Raw genomic sequence first — 19,125 nt, forward strand, 5'->3', positions numbered from 1 at the left:
ATGGCCATTCTGATCTGTAATTATCTGATGATGTTGCAAGGTGTAGTTAACAATGGAATATAAAAAGATGCTATGTAACCAATGGATTGAACCAAGCTAGCTAGTTATTCAGACGGGATGGATGGCAAAGATTAAACGTGTCTGTATGTTGGTTTGGGTGAAGGTAGTCAACAGAGGAAAGTGTATCTCAAAGCTTCCCACTCAAATCTATCACAATGGCACCAGAATTTTAATGCTGTTTTTCCTCAACTCTGCTCACATTTTTAAAGTTCTAAGTTTATTTATTAGTGTCACAAATAGGCTTACATTAACACTGCAATGAAGTTACTGTGAAAATCCCTTAGTTGCCACACTCCAGTGTCTGTTTGGGTACACTGAGGGAGCACTTAGCATCACCAATGCATCTAACCAGCACGTCATTCAGATTGTGGGAGGAAACCGGAGCATCCGGAGGAAACCCATACAGAAAATGTGCAGAATCCGCAGACATTGACCGCCAAGCTGGGGTCCCTGGCACTGTGAGGCAGCAGTGCTAACCACTGTGCCAGCTTTGTGCTGTAAACACGAATTCTCAATGGAAATATCTTTATTGTTGAGGCCGAAATGAAGGAGGATGAACACATGGAAGAGAACTGCTCAGAGTCAGGCATTATTAAAGTTAACTCTTCCCCACTTCTAGGCAATTGCTCACCAGAGGCTGGAGATAAGGAAGCTCTGCATTGAACACCCCATCAGCACAGGAGGTTTCACAAGGAGAAACAGTGGAACAGGAGGATGAGCAGATGGCTGCAAGAGCAAGGCCAAATGAGAGTCCAGAACTTTTAATAAATAACATGCTGGCTCACCAAAGAAACCACTTCACACCCACATTGTGTCCACCACACTCGCTTGTAAAGTCCCTCACTAAATGACTGCCAAGTACTTAACAAGGCAGTAATCAGCGTTTCCCCTGCTGCCAAATCAAACATCACTCAGCTTTTGGCTGGGCCAGCCTGAGGAAATGTATTTTGACTGATATATATCAAAGCTAGTGAGGAATTGAAACATTCAGAGGTAGAGCAAGCGCTGTCCAATGTGCAGCTGAAATCTCAGCACAACCTGCAGCTGTAGTTAACCAACATCCAATGTGAAATGCATACACAAAGCATAGTACAAAGAATGAAGAACAGTACAGTACAGGGACAGGCCCTTTGGCCCACCAAGCCGGGGCTGATCATGATGTCCTAACTAGACTAGGAAATAACCTTCTGCACTTTCTCGGTCCATATCTCTCTATTCCCTCCCTATTCATGTACCCATCCAGATGCCTCTTAAATGTTGCTAATGTACCTGCTTCCACCACTTCCTCTGGCAGCGCGTTCCAGGCACCCACCACTCTCTGTGTGAAAATCTTCCCCCACACATCTCCCTTAAACCTTCCACCTCTCACTTTGAACTTGTGCCCCCTTGTAACTGACACTTCCACTCTGGGGAAAAAGTCTCTGACTGTCCACCTTGTCGATGCCTCTCATAATTTTGTAGACCTCAATCAGCTCTCCCCTCAGCCTCTGTCCTTTGGGTGAAAACAATCCTAGTTTGCTCAATCTCTCCTCACAGCCAACACCATTGAGACCAGACAACATCCCAGTGAACCTTCTTTGCACTCTCTCCAAAGTTTCCTCCGAGTGCTCCAGTTTCCTCCCACAGTCCGAAAGATGTGCTGGTTAGATGCATTCGCCATGCTAAATTCTCCCTCAATGTACCTGAACAGGCGCCGGGGTGTGGCATCTAGGGTCACCACAGTAATATCATTGCAGTGTTAATGTAAGCCTACTTGTGACACCAATAAATAAATTTAAAACTTTAAGCCTGTGTGATGGCCAACTGATTCAAGAGGGGTTTTAAGTCTTTAAGAGGAATATTCATTGAACTGGAACTCATAGGGATAGGTTAACAGTTAACATCTTGTCATGTTTAAGTATTGTTCAAATGTTAAATGTTGTGCTGATTCATTTGTTAAACTATATTGTTTAAGAACATAAGAAATAGGAGCAAGAGTAGGCCATCTAGCCCTTTGAGCCTGCCCCGCCGTTCAATAAGATCATGGCTGATCTGTTGTGGCTCAGTTCCACATTCCCGCCCTCTCCCCATAATCCTTAATCCCCTCTCTTATCAAAAACCCATCAACCCGCGTCTTAAAAATATTTAGCGAGGTGGCCTCCACTACTCCAATGGGCAGAGAATTCCAGAGATTCACCACCCTTTGAGTGAAGAAGTTCTTCCTCAACTCCGTTCTAAACCGCCCCCCCTTTATCTTGAGGCTGTGCCCCCTAGTCCTACTGTCCTTTCTGAGCAGGAAGAGTCTCTCCACCTCTATCCTATCCATCCCATTCATCATCTTATATGTCTCAATGAGATCTCCCCTCATTCTTCTAAACTCTTAACAAGTACAAGCCTAGTTTATTCAGCCTCTCCTCATAGCTCAACCCCCTCAACTCCAGCATCAGCCTAGTAAACCTCCTCTGCACTCCCTCCAAGGCCAAAATATCCTTGTGTAAGTACGGCGACCAAAACTGCACACAGTACTCCAGCTGCGGCCTCACCAATGCCCTATACAGCTGCAGCAAGACCTCCCTACTTTTATATTCAATCCCCCTCGCTATGAAGGCCAGCATCCCATTCGCCTTCCTGACCACCTGCTGCACCTGCAAGCTGGGTTTTTGCGACTCATGCACAAGGACCCCGAGGTCCCTCTGCACCATCGCCAAACTTTAATAAAGTTTGTTTTCACAAAAACTCCCTAGTTTGTCAATAGAATCGCAATTGGAGTGAAACGTCCTCGCACAAAATGAAGGCAGCACAGTAGCACTGTGATTAGCACTGATGCTTCACAGCACCAGGGATCCAGGTTCGATTCCCGGCTTGGGTCACGGTTTGTGTGGAGTCTGCACATTTCCCCCATGTCTGCATGGGTTTCCTCCGGGCGCTCTGGTTTCCTCCCACATTCTGAAAAGAGTGCTGGTTAGATATTGACCAGAACAGGCACTGGACTGTGGTGACTAGGGGATTTTCACAGTAACTTCATTGCAGTGTTAATGTAAGCCTACTTGTGACTAATAATAAATAAACTTTAAATGCTGAAGTAGAAGAATTGTTGGGGTCTGTTATGACTTCATAACATACCTTGGGGTTTTGATCAGTACCCTATCAGAACGGTTAGGTGGTTTCTCTTCGATTGGTGCAGGTGTGATGGGCCCAAAGGCCTTTTTTCTGCACTGTATACCTCTATAAGGAGGCAGTAAAGGGAATGGAAGAAGAAAACATAAAGAAGCAGTTGAAATTGTGCAAGTCAATACCTCCTAAGCCTTTTAAAACAGGATGCATCTCACTCATGTTACTTTTGTCACAAGTGAACATCAATGTCCAATGTACAAAGCTCAATGAAATGCGTCAGTCCTGGGATTTATCCCTTTGGGAAAACACACACAGGCTGAAAAACAGCTTGGCACAACTTAACCACAGAGTGAATGACAATTGTTGCAACATCCTCACTCTTTGCATTAAATATTTACTTTGCAAAAGCTTCTGCACTGCACAAGAACGGGCTGAATTCTCAAATGAGACCCATTAGATGGTTTATGGTCGAAGTATTTCATTTGTATGAAAAGATAAAACTTTTACTATATTGGGAACAGTAATTGCTGGCATAAATCTCATGTACTGATTCAATTTGGTGGTATACCCCAGGTAAGAGCTGTATCTACATAAAGAACAAAGACAATTCTATCAGAGCAGATCACTTCAAAAGTTAAAGTTAATTTGTTAGTCACAAGTAGGCTTACATTAACACTGCAATGAAGTTACTGTGAAAATCCTCTAGTCACCACACTCTGATGCCTGTTCGGGTACACTGAAGGGCGAATTTAGCATGGCCAATGCACCTAACCAGCATGTCTTTTGGACTGTGGGAAGGAACCGGAGCATCCGAAAGAAACCCACACAGACACGGGGAGAACATGCAGACTCTGCACAGACAGTGACCCAAACCAGGAATCGGACCCAGGTCTCTAGCACTGTGAGGCAGCAATGCCAACCACTGTGCCACTGTGCCTCCCCAAAGTGATAGATCTCCTAAAATAAACTCCTCAGGACAAAAATAAATCGATGGCCACCTTCTCAGCGGAATGCTTGAGAACAGAGCACAGCATCGAGATGCAGCACTGACTGGAACATATGTACACTTGGCACTGGTGGCATCTCGCTCTCAGTTACATCCAGCATCAACTACATGAACAGGTTTCCTGCGCCACATTTCCAAGCATTAAGATTCACTTGCCAGTTTCAACTTTACAGCACGTGGCACACACTTCAATATCATCATCACAAATTCTACTCCAAGCTGGTGAGCAGAGTCGGCGAAAAACAGAACTGCTTCTGCGGATGTGTGCAGGAAGTCGCCAGAATCCCTGCCTGAATTCACCTTAGAAATCCACCAACTCACCATGATATTCTGGCTGCGAAAGCTAGCTCATCCTCATAAGATATGTTTCTGACCATTTATGCGCGGGGAATCAGGTTATATATTCACTCACCAGAGTCAGCCTCCTGTTATAAGACAAAACCAATGATTGCTGTATTTCAATGCAGAAAGACTGCCTTGAAATGGAACTGTGCCTTGGAATATTAATAACATTAACACATCACTCCTATTTTTAAAAAATCATATGCAAAACTTTAAATACCAGAGAGAGAGAGAGAGAGGAAATTGGTTCCTATGATGTAGTTAATATTTGTCCCAGCGCTGCAATGAATCTGAAAACTGAGACATTATTTGAGAGGAATCATTCTCATTTTAAAGGAAAGGTTACTAACTGACCAACTTGGAGACCGCAATTTTAATTCCACATGCACTGTAATCGTTCAGCAAGGCCCAGCCCAGGGCAAAAATATAGGATCCCTAACATCCCCTCCTCCATCCCTATCCTGCGAAACTACACATGTTAAAAAATCTCAAAAAAGACCCACATTTGCTGTGAGTGCTAACAATTACTGCATTGAGTCTCACTGACAAGTGTCCCATTCCCAGCAGAGAGAGAAAAAAATAGGTTCTGGATTGAAAATTCGACCAACAATGTTCAGAAATGTCATGATTCTGAGATCTCGCAGAAGAATCTATCTAGTGGTTTCGACAGCAGAAAACATGTAAGAATGTGGGAGGAATCAGTGTTACCCCCCTGCAGGAAAGAACACTGCAGTTGTTGACGTGTTTCTGGATGGGGGTAAAACGCGTTCAGAATCTGAATGTATTTTATTAAAAAAGACAAGAATTCTACTGAATGCTCCAGTCAAGAGTTATAATTGATACCAAAAGAGAAAATCTCAGCAGTTCTGGCAGTAAGGATAGAAAAGAACTGACGTTTCGAGTCTAAATGACCCTTTGTCAAAATTGTCAATTATAATACATTAAATTATTATTTAGTTATTATATATTCAATTATTATACATCTATCAACTATATTGGTAATGAATTATATTATCAATTATATAATATTGATAATTGATTATACAATTAATATATTAATTATATTATTATACATTTATCAATTATAATAGAGATTGATAGAAAGATTGATAGATATCAATTATAACTGATAGCTTATGTAGGAGTAAAGTTCCTGAACTATTACTAAATCGTCTAAAAACTAATCTTCTGTACTTTGAATGAAATCCGAACCCTTCACTTGTTTAGCAAAATAACACTTTAACTAGAGACGCTGCTTATTTGATGTAAGGTATAACTAGAGTTATTTTTAGTTCTGTTTTTTTCACATCGCCACTTTAAATGCAGAAGTCAGAAACTCAGCGTGCGTCACCGAGCGGCCAATTCCCCTTCAGAATAGCAAAGTGAGTACACAGGCTGGATCTTGCGGTCTTCCCATGCCCTATATAAGAAGCAGGGGGAGAACAGTGACTCCGCATTCTCGCAGGCAGAGCGGCCAGTGGTAGCAAGGATGAGCTACGGCTGGGATTCTCTGGGCACTTCCCCCTATCGCAAGGTGCACCCTGATCCTTCCAGGAGCCTGGTCCGGAGCCTGGGCTACTCAGCCCCCGGTTACCGAGCCCAGAACTGGTCCAGGGCGACGGGCAGCAGTTTCAGCTCCTCTGCCAAGCGGAGCAGCCTGTCCAGTGCCCGGGGCTACGGCGCAGGGGGAGCCCCTAGGTCCTCGGAGAGTGTGGAACTGACCCACTCCCCTCTCTACAGCGAGGACTACAAGGTGATGGGGGTTAACGAGAAAGAGTTGATGCAGGGTCTGAATGACCGCTTCGCCGGCTACATTGACAAGGTCCGACAGCTGGAGCAACACAATAAAGGTTTGGAGACTGAGATTGGGGAGCTAAGGAAAAAACAAAACTCTTCCAGCCGCCTGGCCAGCATCTATTGCCCAGAGATCCGAGAGCTCAGAGAGCTGATCCAGGAAGCAGAGAACCAGAAGACCCAGGTTCTGTTGGACAGGGAACACTTGGGGGAAGATCTGCAGCAACTCAAGGGGAAACTGGAGGAAGAAGCCAGGCTTCGGGATGAGCTGGAAAACAACATCCGAGTGTGCAAGAAAGACACGGAGGAGGCTCAGCTGCTGAAGCTGGAATTGGAGAAGAAAGCCCAGTCCCTGGCCGAGGAGATAGTCTTCTTGAAGAACCATCACGAGGAAGAGGTGGCTGAGCTCTTCTCCCAGATCCAAGATTCCCAGGTCAGTGTGGAGATGAAGGATTATCTCAAACCCGACCTGACGGGGGCTCTGAGGGAGATCCGGGCTCAGATGGAAGGCTACACCAACGTTAGCATGCAACAAGCAGAGGAGTGGTTCCGATGCAAAGTGGCCAAACTCAACGAAGCGGCAGAGATCAACAACGAAGCCATCCAGAGCACTCGGCAGGAGATCAGCGAGTACCGCAAGCAGTTACAGTCAAAGAGTATCGAGCTGGAGACGGTGAGGGGCACCAAAGAATCTCTGGAGAAACAGCTCAATGACATTGAAGAAAGGCACGATGCGGAACTGGTCCACTACCAGGTGAGAATCCTTCCACTGCTTTTCCCCCTCCACCGCCCCGGTCTTTCTCATTTTATAACAAACCTTTACCTTTTGCAGGACACCATTCAACAACTAGAAAACGAGCTGAAAAATACAAAGTGGGAAATGAGCCATCACCTGAGGGAGTACCAGGATCTGCTGAATGTCAAAATGGCTTTAGATGTGGAGATCGCCTCTTACAGGTAAGATTCCCTGAAGCTTGCAGCAGCGCCCAGCCAGAGAGGGATTCTGAGAATGGCACTCACTACGTGAAGATCACAGAAACACACACACGCACACACAGGGGGAATATTACCCTTTACAACATCCAAGCAATATATCAAAGCAAATTACCGTGGATGCTGGAATCTGAAACCAGGTGAAAAAATGCTGGAAAATCTCAGCAGGTCTGGCAGCATCTGTTAGGAGGGAAAAAAGCTGAGGTTCCCAGGTGGAACCAAAAGAGGAAGTGCTGGACAGTCTCAAGTTTCCAGCACTTTGTAAAAGCTAAAAGGAATGGAAAATGGGAGATATTAATCCTGAGGGGATGACAGATGATTCATAGTCACAAAAATAAGGGGAAAGGCTGCTAATGGCAGCCTATAGAGAGAATAGAAGCCAAACAATATTCTCCCTTGTAAGAAGCTGCAACACCTAGCAGGGGTTAAGTAATTTGCGTCATAACTTGTTACTGCTCTGCAGTATTCCTGAATATGAGTTTCACTCCTTTCTGCAGCTCCCAGAGATATTAGCGCCCCTGTCAGCGGGATTGATGCATTAAATAAACAAACCACCCCTCCTACATCCTACCTCTGGCTAATAGCAATCGCAAAACAAAACCCAACAAGTCAACTCCAAACCAGCTAGGTCATATTCCTATATTAAAGGCAAAAATACTGCGGATGCTGGAATCTGAAGAACAGTTTTTAATATCACATTCCTCGCCCAACCACTATGCGAAAAGTGGGGGTTGAAATTATAATGACCACGAGAAATATTAGAGGTATATACATTGTTTAAAGCGAAGTATTTCCTCTACCAATCCTTTCTCCTTTTAAAAAAAAGTGAAGACGAAATCATTTTCACCCCGGGAACTCACGTTGTAACCTGCACCAAATCAGCACACCTTTCATTTTATTCCCAGACCCTGGTACATTAAACATCCTGCACATTTACAGGGTTCCCGAACACCTACTAGCTCTTCTTGGCACAACAGGCATTTCCAAAGTCGGTGCTGAGAGAGTTAACACGAACGGAGACGCGAGGATAGACTTCAATAAAATCAGAGACTGTGTGTGTGTGTGTGTGTGTGTAGTTTCAACGTTATGCTGAATGACACAAATTGCAGTGAGGGAGGAGGGACTGGCTGAGAGAATCGAGAGGTGGTGGCAGGGCGGGGGGTGGGGGGGAGGTGCTGCCAAATGACTTGCCAATCGATCAAGTCAATCAGTTTGGTTTCAAGCACTCAGTGCGCTGAACTAACCCGCACACACACACACAATATAAATGTGTTTCACTGCAAGTTGTGGTACACTTGGAAGCAGTGCAGCTGTCGCTCGGAGTGAGTCTGCGGTGAGGGTGGGTGCTGCAGTTTGGAGGGTGGGTGGCTGATGTGGGCTGGGTGTAAACAGCAGTAAAGTTGGTGGGTGAAAACATGCGGCAGTTTTGCAGTGTTCCGCAGCCCAGGCTCCTGCTGCACCCTTCCACGAAGGAGAGAGAAAGAGACTGCATCAGAAACACGGTGGGGACACGCCAGATCTCACACACGCACATAGATTTACACTTAACTGCATTCCCGGGATGACGGGAACAGATTGGGGAAAAATCTTTTATGAGGAATTTTTGGAAGTCACATTTATTGTACAGAGGACAAAAATCACTCGAATTCGGGAAGTTTTTCTCTTATCATTTTGCAGTAAATTAAAAATCAGATTCAATTTTATTGAAGTGTTTTGAGCCACTTCTCTCCACTCTTGGGGTTTAGCAGAGAGTTAGAGCCCTTTGTCCCATTCCAACAACGCATTAAAGGGAACAATATCTTTCTGAAGCTGGGAGTGTGTTGTGTCCATTCCCACTGGGGTCTGACTGAGTTAGCAGAGGAATTGTCCATCTGATGTGGACCCTATCACCTGGGGACAGGCCACACAATTTCGTTTTTGACATCTATATGTTACATTCAGCATCAATGCGGAGAGATATCAGTGACATTTCCATATTAGATGATATGGAACATATTTCAGTGTTACAGCTACAGACCTTCATGGAATAAATGTGAGTTAATATCATGTCATTCAAAATATCTTAAACTGGAGGTGATTCTAATTGGAGAACATATAGGGGTACACTGGAGGAGGGTAGGACTGGATTTGTCTATGATGCCCTATATGCGATACCGCTATATTCCTCTATGATAACCCTATATTAGTCTATGATACCCCTATATTAGTCTATGATATTCCTATATTAGTATATGATTCCCCTTTATTAGTCTATGATTCCCCTATATTAGTCTATGATACCCCTATATTAGTCTATGATATCCCTATATTAGTCTATGATATCCCTATATCAGTCTATGATTCCCCTATATTAGCCTATGATACCCCTTATCAGTCTATGATTCTCCTATATTAGTCTGATTCCCCTATATTAGTCTATGATTCCCCTTTATTAGTCTATGATTCCCCTATATTAGTCTATGATATCCCTATATTAGTCTATGATATCCCTATATCAGTCTATGATTCCCCTATATTAGTCTGATTCCCCTATATTAGTCTATGATTCCCCTATATCAGTTTATGATTCCCCTATATTAGTGTATGATATTAGTCTATGATTCCCCTATATCAGTTTATGATTCCCCTATATTAGTGTATGATATTAGTCTATGATTCCCCTATATTTGTGTATGATATCCCTATATTAGTCTGATATCCCTATATTAGTCAATGATATCTCCATACTTGTCTATCATGCCCCTATATTTGTCTGTGGTGCTCCTATGACAAAATAGTTTACATGTGTCTAACCATCTCCTTCAGCTCCTTGGGTCTGTTCTGCCCTTGTTAACGGCGCTTGCATTCTAAAGATAGAAAGGAATGTTTTTTGGGGTAATGATTGAGGGAGAAATGATGGCCAGGACACCAGGAACAATTCCTCTATTTTTCTTCCAAGTAGCTCCATGGAATCCTTTGTGTTCACTTGAGAGAGCAAACATGGCCTCACTTCAATGACTTGATGTGAAAAATGGGATCTACAACAGTGCAGCACACCCTAAATACTGCACTGAAGTATCAGCTTTGACTTTTGTGCTCAAGTCCTGGAGTGGGACTTGATAGCCAATGTGCTGGCAATGTGCTGAAAGGCACATGCTTGGCCGCCATCTTTGTAGAGGGTGATGTGGGTTTATATAAGTGGGACTTGATAGCCAATGTATTGGCAGTGTGATGGAAAGTGCATGCTTGGCTACCATCTACTTTGGAAGCAATGTAGATTTATACAATCTTCTGACTTGAAATAAAGAGTGCTACCAACAGGGGAGAGAAGGGTAGAATTATCCCTTGGTTTGGGTTGATGATTTGTCATTTAACACACAACTGGCCACAAGCAATGCTCTCATGGGAAAGCCACATGTATCATGCAAAGGCCATGTGGTTTCACAATAGAATAAGAAGGGCGTGAGCTCAGTTCATATTACTTTCAGCCATGTACACTGGCCCAATTGCAGCAGAGACAGGGGTGTGTGGAGTTGGCCCTTTGTTCAGTTTCATGGTGCGCAGTGTGAAAGGCTTACAGAGGGGGAGAAGTAAAACCTAGGTGAACATGGGACAAAAGAATTATTAATGTGGCATGCTGGCACACTGGTTAGCACTGCTGCCTCACAGCGCCAGGGACCTGGGTTCAATTCCAGCCTTGGGTCACTGTCTTTGTGGAGTTTGCATATTTCTCCCCATGTCTATGTGGGTTTCCTCTGAGTGCTCCGGTTTCCTCCCATACTCCAAAGACGTGCAGGTTAGGTGGATTGGACATGTTAAACTGACCCTAGTGTCAGGGGGATTAGCAGGATAATGTGGGGTTACGGGAATGGGACTTGGTTGGGATTGTGGTTGGTGCAGATGCGATGGGCTGAATGGCCTCCTTCTGCACTGTGGGGATTCTATGATTCTATATACAACAGATCGAAATCATTGAAGATTGCTTCATTTGTCCATGTACGGATTTAGTCCCTCTCATAAGTACATAACTATGTTCGCTTTTCTTTCTGAAGGAAACTTCTTGAAGGCGAAGAAACCAGATTTGGCACAATCGCAGGTACCTTCACTCCTCCAACGTATACATACAGACAGGCACAACCCATGTCTCATTCAGTGTACATCACGGCAAAGACCAAGGGGACCCCCACGAAAGCTGCCCCTCAGTACAAATTTGTCGAAGAAATTATTAGTGAAACAACGAAGGAAGTTGATATGGCTGAGCTGGAGGATACCGTCCGACGAGCCACCTCCGATGACGGGTCTGGGGAGAGGTTCGATGAGGACGACCAAACTAAACAGGAGGATGACGAAGACAAGGATGAGGCAACGACAGCTGAAGCTTCAGATGAAGAGGAGGCTGAGAGAACGAGCGAACCAAAAGAAGAGAGTGCAGAGGAAGAAGCTGTAGAGGGCAAAGAAGCCGAAGAGGAAGAAACAGCAGAAGAATCTGAGGAGAAAGAAAGTGCAGAAGGGAAAGAAGAGATCGAAGAAGAAGAGACAAAGGAGACAAAGAGTGAAGAGGAATCGACAAAAACAAAAGAAACTGAAGATCTCAAAGTTGCTGAAACAAAGGAGGAAGAAAAAATGACAGAATCTAAAGGGGAAGAAGAAGAGGCTACAGAGACAAACGGAGAACAAGAAGCCACAGAAACCAAAGCCAAGGCTGAGCAGCAAAAAACTACAGAAAGAAAAGACGCAGAGGAGGAAAAGAACGCTGAAGGAAAACAGGGCAAAGAGGAAAGGATAGAGAAAAAAGAGCCTGAAGAACAAGAAACAGTGGATACAAAAACCGAGGCTAAAGAGAAAGAAAGTGCAAGAGCAAAAGATGAAGATGAAAGTGAGAAGCAAGCAGCTACTGAGGAAGATCAGACAGAGGCAGGCGGTACTGCAGACAAAGGGACTGCCAAGGAACAGGATGAAGACCAGACGACTCAACAAAAAGAGGATTCAAAAGCAACAGTCACAAGTCAAAAAGATGAACCTGAATCCGTGACAGAAGACATTTCAGAGGAAAGTAAAGATAGGAAGCAACAGGATAAATCAGAACAGGAGTCACTTAAAGTGAAAGAAAAGACAAAAGCAGACGATAAAGAAGCTGCCCCTCAAGAATTAGAAAAAGAGAGTGAAAAGCAGGCAGTCAAAGTCGAGAAAGTGCAAGCGAGTGAAGTCTCAAAAGCGGCAGAGCCATCTGGGCAACCAGAAAAGTCTAAAGAGGAAAAAGTGGCAGACAAAGAACCTGACGTTCCAAAGAAGGAGGGAAAAGAAGCCAGCAAAGACAAGGAAATAGCATCAGAAGAAACGAAGACTGGCAAAGGGAATGACAAAAAAGAGGACAGCAAAGAGAGTGAAGAAAAATCAGTGAAGGCCTCAGAAGCAGAAAAAGTGCCAGATAAAGAATCAAGCAGCAATCCCGAAAGCAAGAGCCCACAATCGGTGGAGAAAACACCAGGGGTGGTCATAAATGGCTTGGATAGCAAATTGGATAAGGAAGAGAAAGAAGTGGAGAGCGACAAGAAACTGACAAAAACCTCAACGGAATCCATTCAGAAAATTGCAGAGGAAAGCAGCAGGATCAAGGAGGAGGTGGTGAAAGTCTCGATCACCAGCACTGTGAAAAAGGAAGTGATTGAGGAGACGAGAAAGGAAGAGAAGACTGTGACAGCCTCGGCAGATACTAAAAATGAGGTCAAAGAGAGTAGATGAACATGAGAAAAGTTAATAGACCAGAGAGTGAGAAATGCATGTTACACAGTAAAGGTCAGGCTCTTCAGCAAATTCAGACCATAGAGATGAAATGTATGTTTCCGCAATAGGAATTTATGGGATTTTCTCAGGGGAATGATTTCAATTTTAATTTATTGTTGCATGAGTGACTGCACAATTAAACATTGCCATTGCCATGGGGTGCTTACAGGTAACTTCGAGAAATAGTTTTGATGTCAATACAACAGAAAAAGCCTTAATTTTCCTGTTGATTTTAATATATTTAAATACATGCGCATTGCGTGTTGGAATTCAGACATTTTTGAGTCCTCAATTATACTAATAGTTGCTACAAGTGTAACCAATGAATAAGTAGCAATCGACATGCCATTCACAAATAAATGCACTTTGTCAAAGAAAATGGACCTGTTTCAGTGTGAGTTGTTTATTTTGTGGTGTCTTTATCAAGGATTGAGTGGGCGGAACCTCGCTCGTCCCAAAACTGTAAAATCCCAACTGAGGACATTTCCAGAGTCCGCCCCTTGCCCGTTCCAATTCTGTGGCGGGCGGGGCAGAAAAATTCCAGCCTCCATGTCCCCAAGATTTTCCAAAGTATGGCACAACTAATTAATTGCTTTTAACGTGTAGTCAATGTTCGTACAGAGGCAAATACAGCTGCCAGTTTGTACACAGCAAGCTCCCACAGCTCAATGTGCATGGTCCCTCCCTCCTAGCACTCTGTAAACACTTAATAATTGTACATCAAATCATGGCTAAATGCATTCCTGTTTTCAAAATAGTTGGTTTGAACTTAAGAGCCTTGAATCATCTATAATCAGCCGACAAAGAAGCTTAAAAGATGACAAGGTGTGGAACAAGAAGCTGTCATGACCAATTTTTTCAGTCTGTATATAACCACTCCCAATGCGGGTTTATTCAGTTATTGAGTCCGTTAAGGAGAAGTATCGAGAAACAAAATTGTCCCTTTAAACGTCATTGTGTTTTATTAATGGAATTGGCTCCAAAGGTCACTGGCAGCTAATCTAAATCCTATCCCCACACCTCAACAGCTAGGAAGATGAGGAATAACTTGTCCATTATTACATTTATTTTGCTGATGTCGCTCTATATTTTCGCATGAGATGGCAGGCACTGTTCCTTGAGGCAATTGTTGACAGAAAAGTGAATCAAATCTCGTCTCAAAGGTTTTACTCCTATTCGACATGTAATTGAATTGTTAAGTGTTTGGTTATAATGTCACTTTTAAGGAGCCGTGGTCTAATTCCTGCCTGACTGACAGAAAATTTGGGTGGCACGGTGGCACAGTGGTTAGCACTGCTGCCTCACAGCGCCAGGGGCCCGCGTTCGATTTCCAGATTGGGTGACTCTCTGTATGGAGTTTGCACGTTCTCCCCGTGTCTGCATGGGTTTCCTCCGGGTGCTCCAGTTTCCTCCTACAGTCGGAAGGTGTGCAGGTTAGGTTGATTGGTCATGCTAAATTGCCCCTTAGAATCCAAAGATATTCTGGTTAGGTGCATTGGTTGTGCTAAATTCTCCCCCAGTGTATCTGAACAGGCGCTGGAATGTGGCGACTGGGGGATTTTCACAGTAACTTTATTGCAGTGTTAATGTAAGCCATCTTGTGACAGTAATAAATAAATAAGCTTTAAGTCTGAATTGGCAGAGGAACTCCAGAATCACATTCTGACTTGACAGTGGAGCAGAATGGTCTGGGAATCCCCTGATGGACTGTGCTTTATACCACTCTGACTCAACAATGCAGGAAAGTCAACTTTCCTCTGGCCTTTTGCATCAGATTCAGGAGCGTAATGCAGAAAAAAATTAGATAGAAGTCTCATGCCTCATCTCTGTCCCATCTGGACATGATGCAAATTAAAGAGACACTCAACATAAAGTGAAACCTTGGACATTTTAATGGGGCATCCAAACAATTCCTGGATCTCAAACAACATCTGATATTTATATATAAAAAGTGACTCCCCTCGGTGGGTTAATTGCCTGGAGAAAGTTGGCACCAGATGGTCAGGCTGGCACTCTTGGCTTGGGTGCCCATGTTTCTAAGAGAAGGCTGGCAGCAATCCCATCCACAAGATAGGTTTTGCCTTTATCCAGTGTAGCGAGACAGAATGATGGGGAGGAGGCTATCTGGCTTTGAATGCAACACTCAGGACAAAGGCATCAGCCCAACCCTGGAGTTCATCTTGCTTCAGCAGTGACCCTGGACACTGTAAGAGTTTACTATGGGGAGGCAATGCTCTAGAGGTTTTATCGCTAGACTATCATTCCAGAAACTCAGCTAATGTTCTGGGGGCCCGGATTCAAATCCTGCCATGGTAGATGGTGGAATTTGAATTCAATAAAAAATAACTGGAATTAAGAATCTACTGATGACCATGAAACCATTGTCCAAAAAAAAACCCATCAGGTTCACCAATATCCTTTAGGGAAGGAAATCTGCAGTCCTTACCCGGTCTGGCCTACACGTGACCCCAGAGCCACAGCAATGTGGTTGACTTTCAACTGCCCTTGGGCAACTAGGGATGGGCAATAAATGCTGGCCAGCCAGCGATGGCAATGTCCCACGAACGAGTTAAAAAAAGGAGTAAAAGTAGGGTAGATTGACTGTAGCAGTTCATAAAGGCCATTCACCACCACCTTTCCAAAGGCAATTAGAAATGGGCAATAAATGTTGGCTATGCCAGCGATGCCCACATTCTGGGAAAGAGTAGACTTCTTTTTAAATGTGCAGACTGAGGGATCTGCATTCATAAGTAGGTCGAATAAACGTCGTTAGTTGCAAATCAAATCACTATCCTAACTCACCCCAAGTCCTGTCCATCCATCGTCATGTCTTCACTGCAACTAGCTCCCCGGTCCGCAACAAATTGATTTTAAAATTCTCATCCTGCTCTTTGAATCCCTCCATGTCCTCGCTCCCCCCTATCTCTGTGACCTAATCCTTCTCCACAAACCTCGGAACAATCTGTACCCCTCTCACTCTGACCTCTTGCATATCCCCGTTTCCATTGCCTCACCAGTAGAGGGCAGCAGTTCTCTCGCTGAGGCGCTCAATTCTGGAATTTTCACCCTCGACCCCTCCAGCTTTCTGTCCTCCTTTAAGCCATCCCTTCAAACCGAAATGAGCAGAATTTTAGCCGCCAGTCCTAACATCTCATTGTACGGCGGGGAGTCCGATCTTATTTAATAACCTTTGTAAAGTGCCCAGAGACATTTTACGGTGTTCAAGGCATTACATAAATGTAAGTTGTTGTTGTAGAGCTAACGTTCAGAGATACAACAGCTGCAGAGCTGAGCAGCTGCAAAAGGTGGCACAGTGGTTGGCATTGATGCCTCACAGCGCCAGGGACCTGGGTTCGATTCCCAGCTTGGGTAACTGTCTATGTGGAGTCTGCATGTTCTCCCCATGTCTGCATGGGTTTCCTCCAGTTTCGTCCCACGGTCCAAAAGACACATTGGTTAGGTGCATTGGCCGTGCTAAATTCTCCCTCAGTGTATCCAAACAGATGCTGGAATTGCAGCGACTAGGGGATTTTCACAGTAACTTCTTTGGAGTGTTAAGCCTACTTGTGGCACTAATTTAAAAAAAAAATTAGTGGAATGGGCAACTGGCATCAATCGTGGAATAAACACAGCGAGTTTCCCAAAACCTTCCACCAAGAAGGTGCAATGAAATGTGGCTCTCCCCAACAATCAGCCTTACCGCCTTTGTCACGTGTCAGCGTTCGTACCTCGCCTGGCTACCAGGAGGCACTGGACCCACTCTGCTCAATAAAGGCACAGCTCAAGCAAGCAATTGCCTGGCATATACAAGTGGGAGGTACTACCTGATCATCATGTATCACACACAGCATCAGAGTCAGAGAGAGACATGGTATGGGGACAGGCCCTTCAGCCCAACCCTGCCACGCCGATCAGCTTTCCTCAACTGAAATAGTCCCATTTGCCTGTGTTTGGGCCCATATCCCTCTAAACCCTTCTTATCCATGTACCTGTCCAAATATCTTTTAAATATTATAATTGTACCCACCTCCACCACCTCCTCAGGCAGCTCATTCCATATACGCACTGTCCTCTGTGTTAAAAAGTTGCCCCTCAGGTCCCTTTAAATCTTTCCCTTCTCACCTTAAACCCATGCCCTCTAGTTTTAGACTCCTTTACCCTGGGGAAAAGGCCTTGGGCTATTCACCTTATCTACGTCCCTTATGATTTCATGAACCTCTGCAAGGTTATCCCTTCATCCACCTGTGCTCCAGGGAAAAAGTCCCAGCCTATCCTTGTAATTCAAACAGTGGTGAAACACATGTGTTCTTAAATGTGCTTTTAAATGGCCTTTGCTTTATTCCTGAAATGATATTTGCCGAAGTTTTACTTTCCATTATGGCTCCTGGCACCGTGACTCAGTGATTTAAAATGCTTTGACCCCATTGTATCCCACAGCACCATCTACCGACAAGACTTATTTTAATCACTGAACATGTACAACAGTTACAATGTCAAATTGCTGCTTTCTTTAAATTGCCCAGGAATACAGTTATGTAATATCTGTAACAAAATGGTTCAACATAGAGTCAAAGTGAAGAAATTATGATTGAGATTGGAAGTGTTGACACAAGCTAATAGATGCCAGAGGGAGAATCATATAACAAGATCTGAATGCAACTAAACTGTAGCACATAAGACTGTGATAACCTTAGTGTCTACAGTAATGTTTGTCTTTATCAGAATCCAAATGTGTGCTGGATATTTTGAAACTATGGGGGCGATCTTACCAAAAAATTTCGAAGTCTAGGACAGTTAGAAAAATGAGAGAGTTCCTCACCCCTTTTTTTGGGCGAATTTAAAACTGCGATCTTATCCATTTAGACCAAATAAACCAGCAGAAACTGATGCTCACCTGTAGGGAGAGGGGGCAAGGCTTAAATTGCCCAAAAGCCGGTGGCTTGGATCAGAATTCCCTAATGCGCACGCGTGCAGAAAGCTCAAAAACAGCAACTCGCCTGCCAGCAACTCCCCTGCTGTGGACACGGTCTCCCCCTACCCCCTCCATGGACATCGGAGGCCCTCCCCCATGGTCCTGACCCCCTCCCCCCTGGACCCCAACACCTGGCACTTCACCTTCACACTCTCTCTCTAAACCCCCCTCATCCCCAATCACAGAGTATCCCTCACCCCCTCTGTTAGCAGGGTTTTCTGACAAGGTGGCAATTATACTCAGGAAACCAATGTCACAGTATGAAGGTAAATCTTTATTAAAAGCCAGTGATCAATGGGAGAAATTATATTGATAGTCTCAGATACAGAATATCTGGACCGTTCAAATAAGTTCAAATGTTATCAGTAAAAAACAGGACAGTTATACACTTTTTTAATCTGATTCTCCACCTTACATTAAATAAAATTCCTTTTAAACTAATGTCCAGACATCAATGTAAATTATTGTCAGATAATTCAGCCAACTGCTTAGCACTTCCCAGCATAATGGTTTCTCATTTGTCCATTACAATCTGGATGTTACTCCCATCTTGGTTAAAGCTATTTGCCTTGTTGCCTGGATGCTGTAGGTGCTCCCATAAATGTCAAAGGGGAAGTTCCTACTGGCTCAGTGCTAAGCTAAATAAACATGTGTTCCTGCATACAGGGTCATGCCTAATCTATGGGCTGTGAATTAACTATTCATAAAGTTTCAAAAAAAAAATGTTCCCTCATAATGATCTCCCAGATATGAGCTTGATAACTAATGGGTTCCCAGGCCTTTGGCTCTAAACTATTCAACTTTCCCATCATGTCTTTCGGCACCTTGCATTGACTAACAGTATAATCACAGCAAAACACTTCAAAATACATTTAAAATATCAACTTATATGTCTTAAAATCATAGTTGCTTGTTTTAATTCTCTAATTGCAGTCATATGTGGGTAAATTATCATTCTTCTTCCTGCTGTTAGCTCTGTCAGTGTCTGTATTCTGTCTAAAATAAGAAATCTAAGATAATCGCTTTTATATCCCCCCTTCTGGCTGATACGGCTAGACCAAACCTAGGCCAGCTATAAGTGCATCTAAAGAACTATTCTTAA

The 19,125-nt window shown here is 43.9% G+C and overlaps 1 protein-coding gene across 1 annotated transcript; it reads left to right on the top strand.

The window, feature by feature from the left end:
• Positions 1-5,935: 5,935 nt before the first annotated feature.
• On the top strand, positions 5,936-13,420 carry LOC145360487 (uncharacterized). The gene is made up of 3 exons (XM_080215728.1): positions 5,936-7,049; positions 7,128-7,252; positions 11,320-13,420. The coding sequence occupies exons 1-3, from the start codon at positions 5,991-5,993 to the stop codon at positions 13,007-13,009; spliced, it is 2,874 nt and encodes a 957-aa protein (XP_080071854.1). The 5' UTR covers positions 5,936-5,990; the 3' UTR covers positions 13,010-13,420.
• The last annotated feature ends 5,705 nt before the right edge of the window (positions 13,421-19,125 follow it).

This window comes from Carcharhinus amblyrhynchos, chromosome 31 (assembly GCF_965287045.1).
Source record: "Carcharhinus amblyrhynchos chromosome 31, sCarAmb.v2.hapA, whole genome shotgun sequence".
Taxonomy (NCBI): domain Eukaryota; kingdom Metazoa; phylum Chordata; class Chondrichthyes; order Carcharhiniformes; family Carcharhinidae; genus Carcharhinus; species Carcharhinus amblyrhynchos.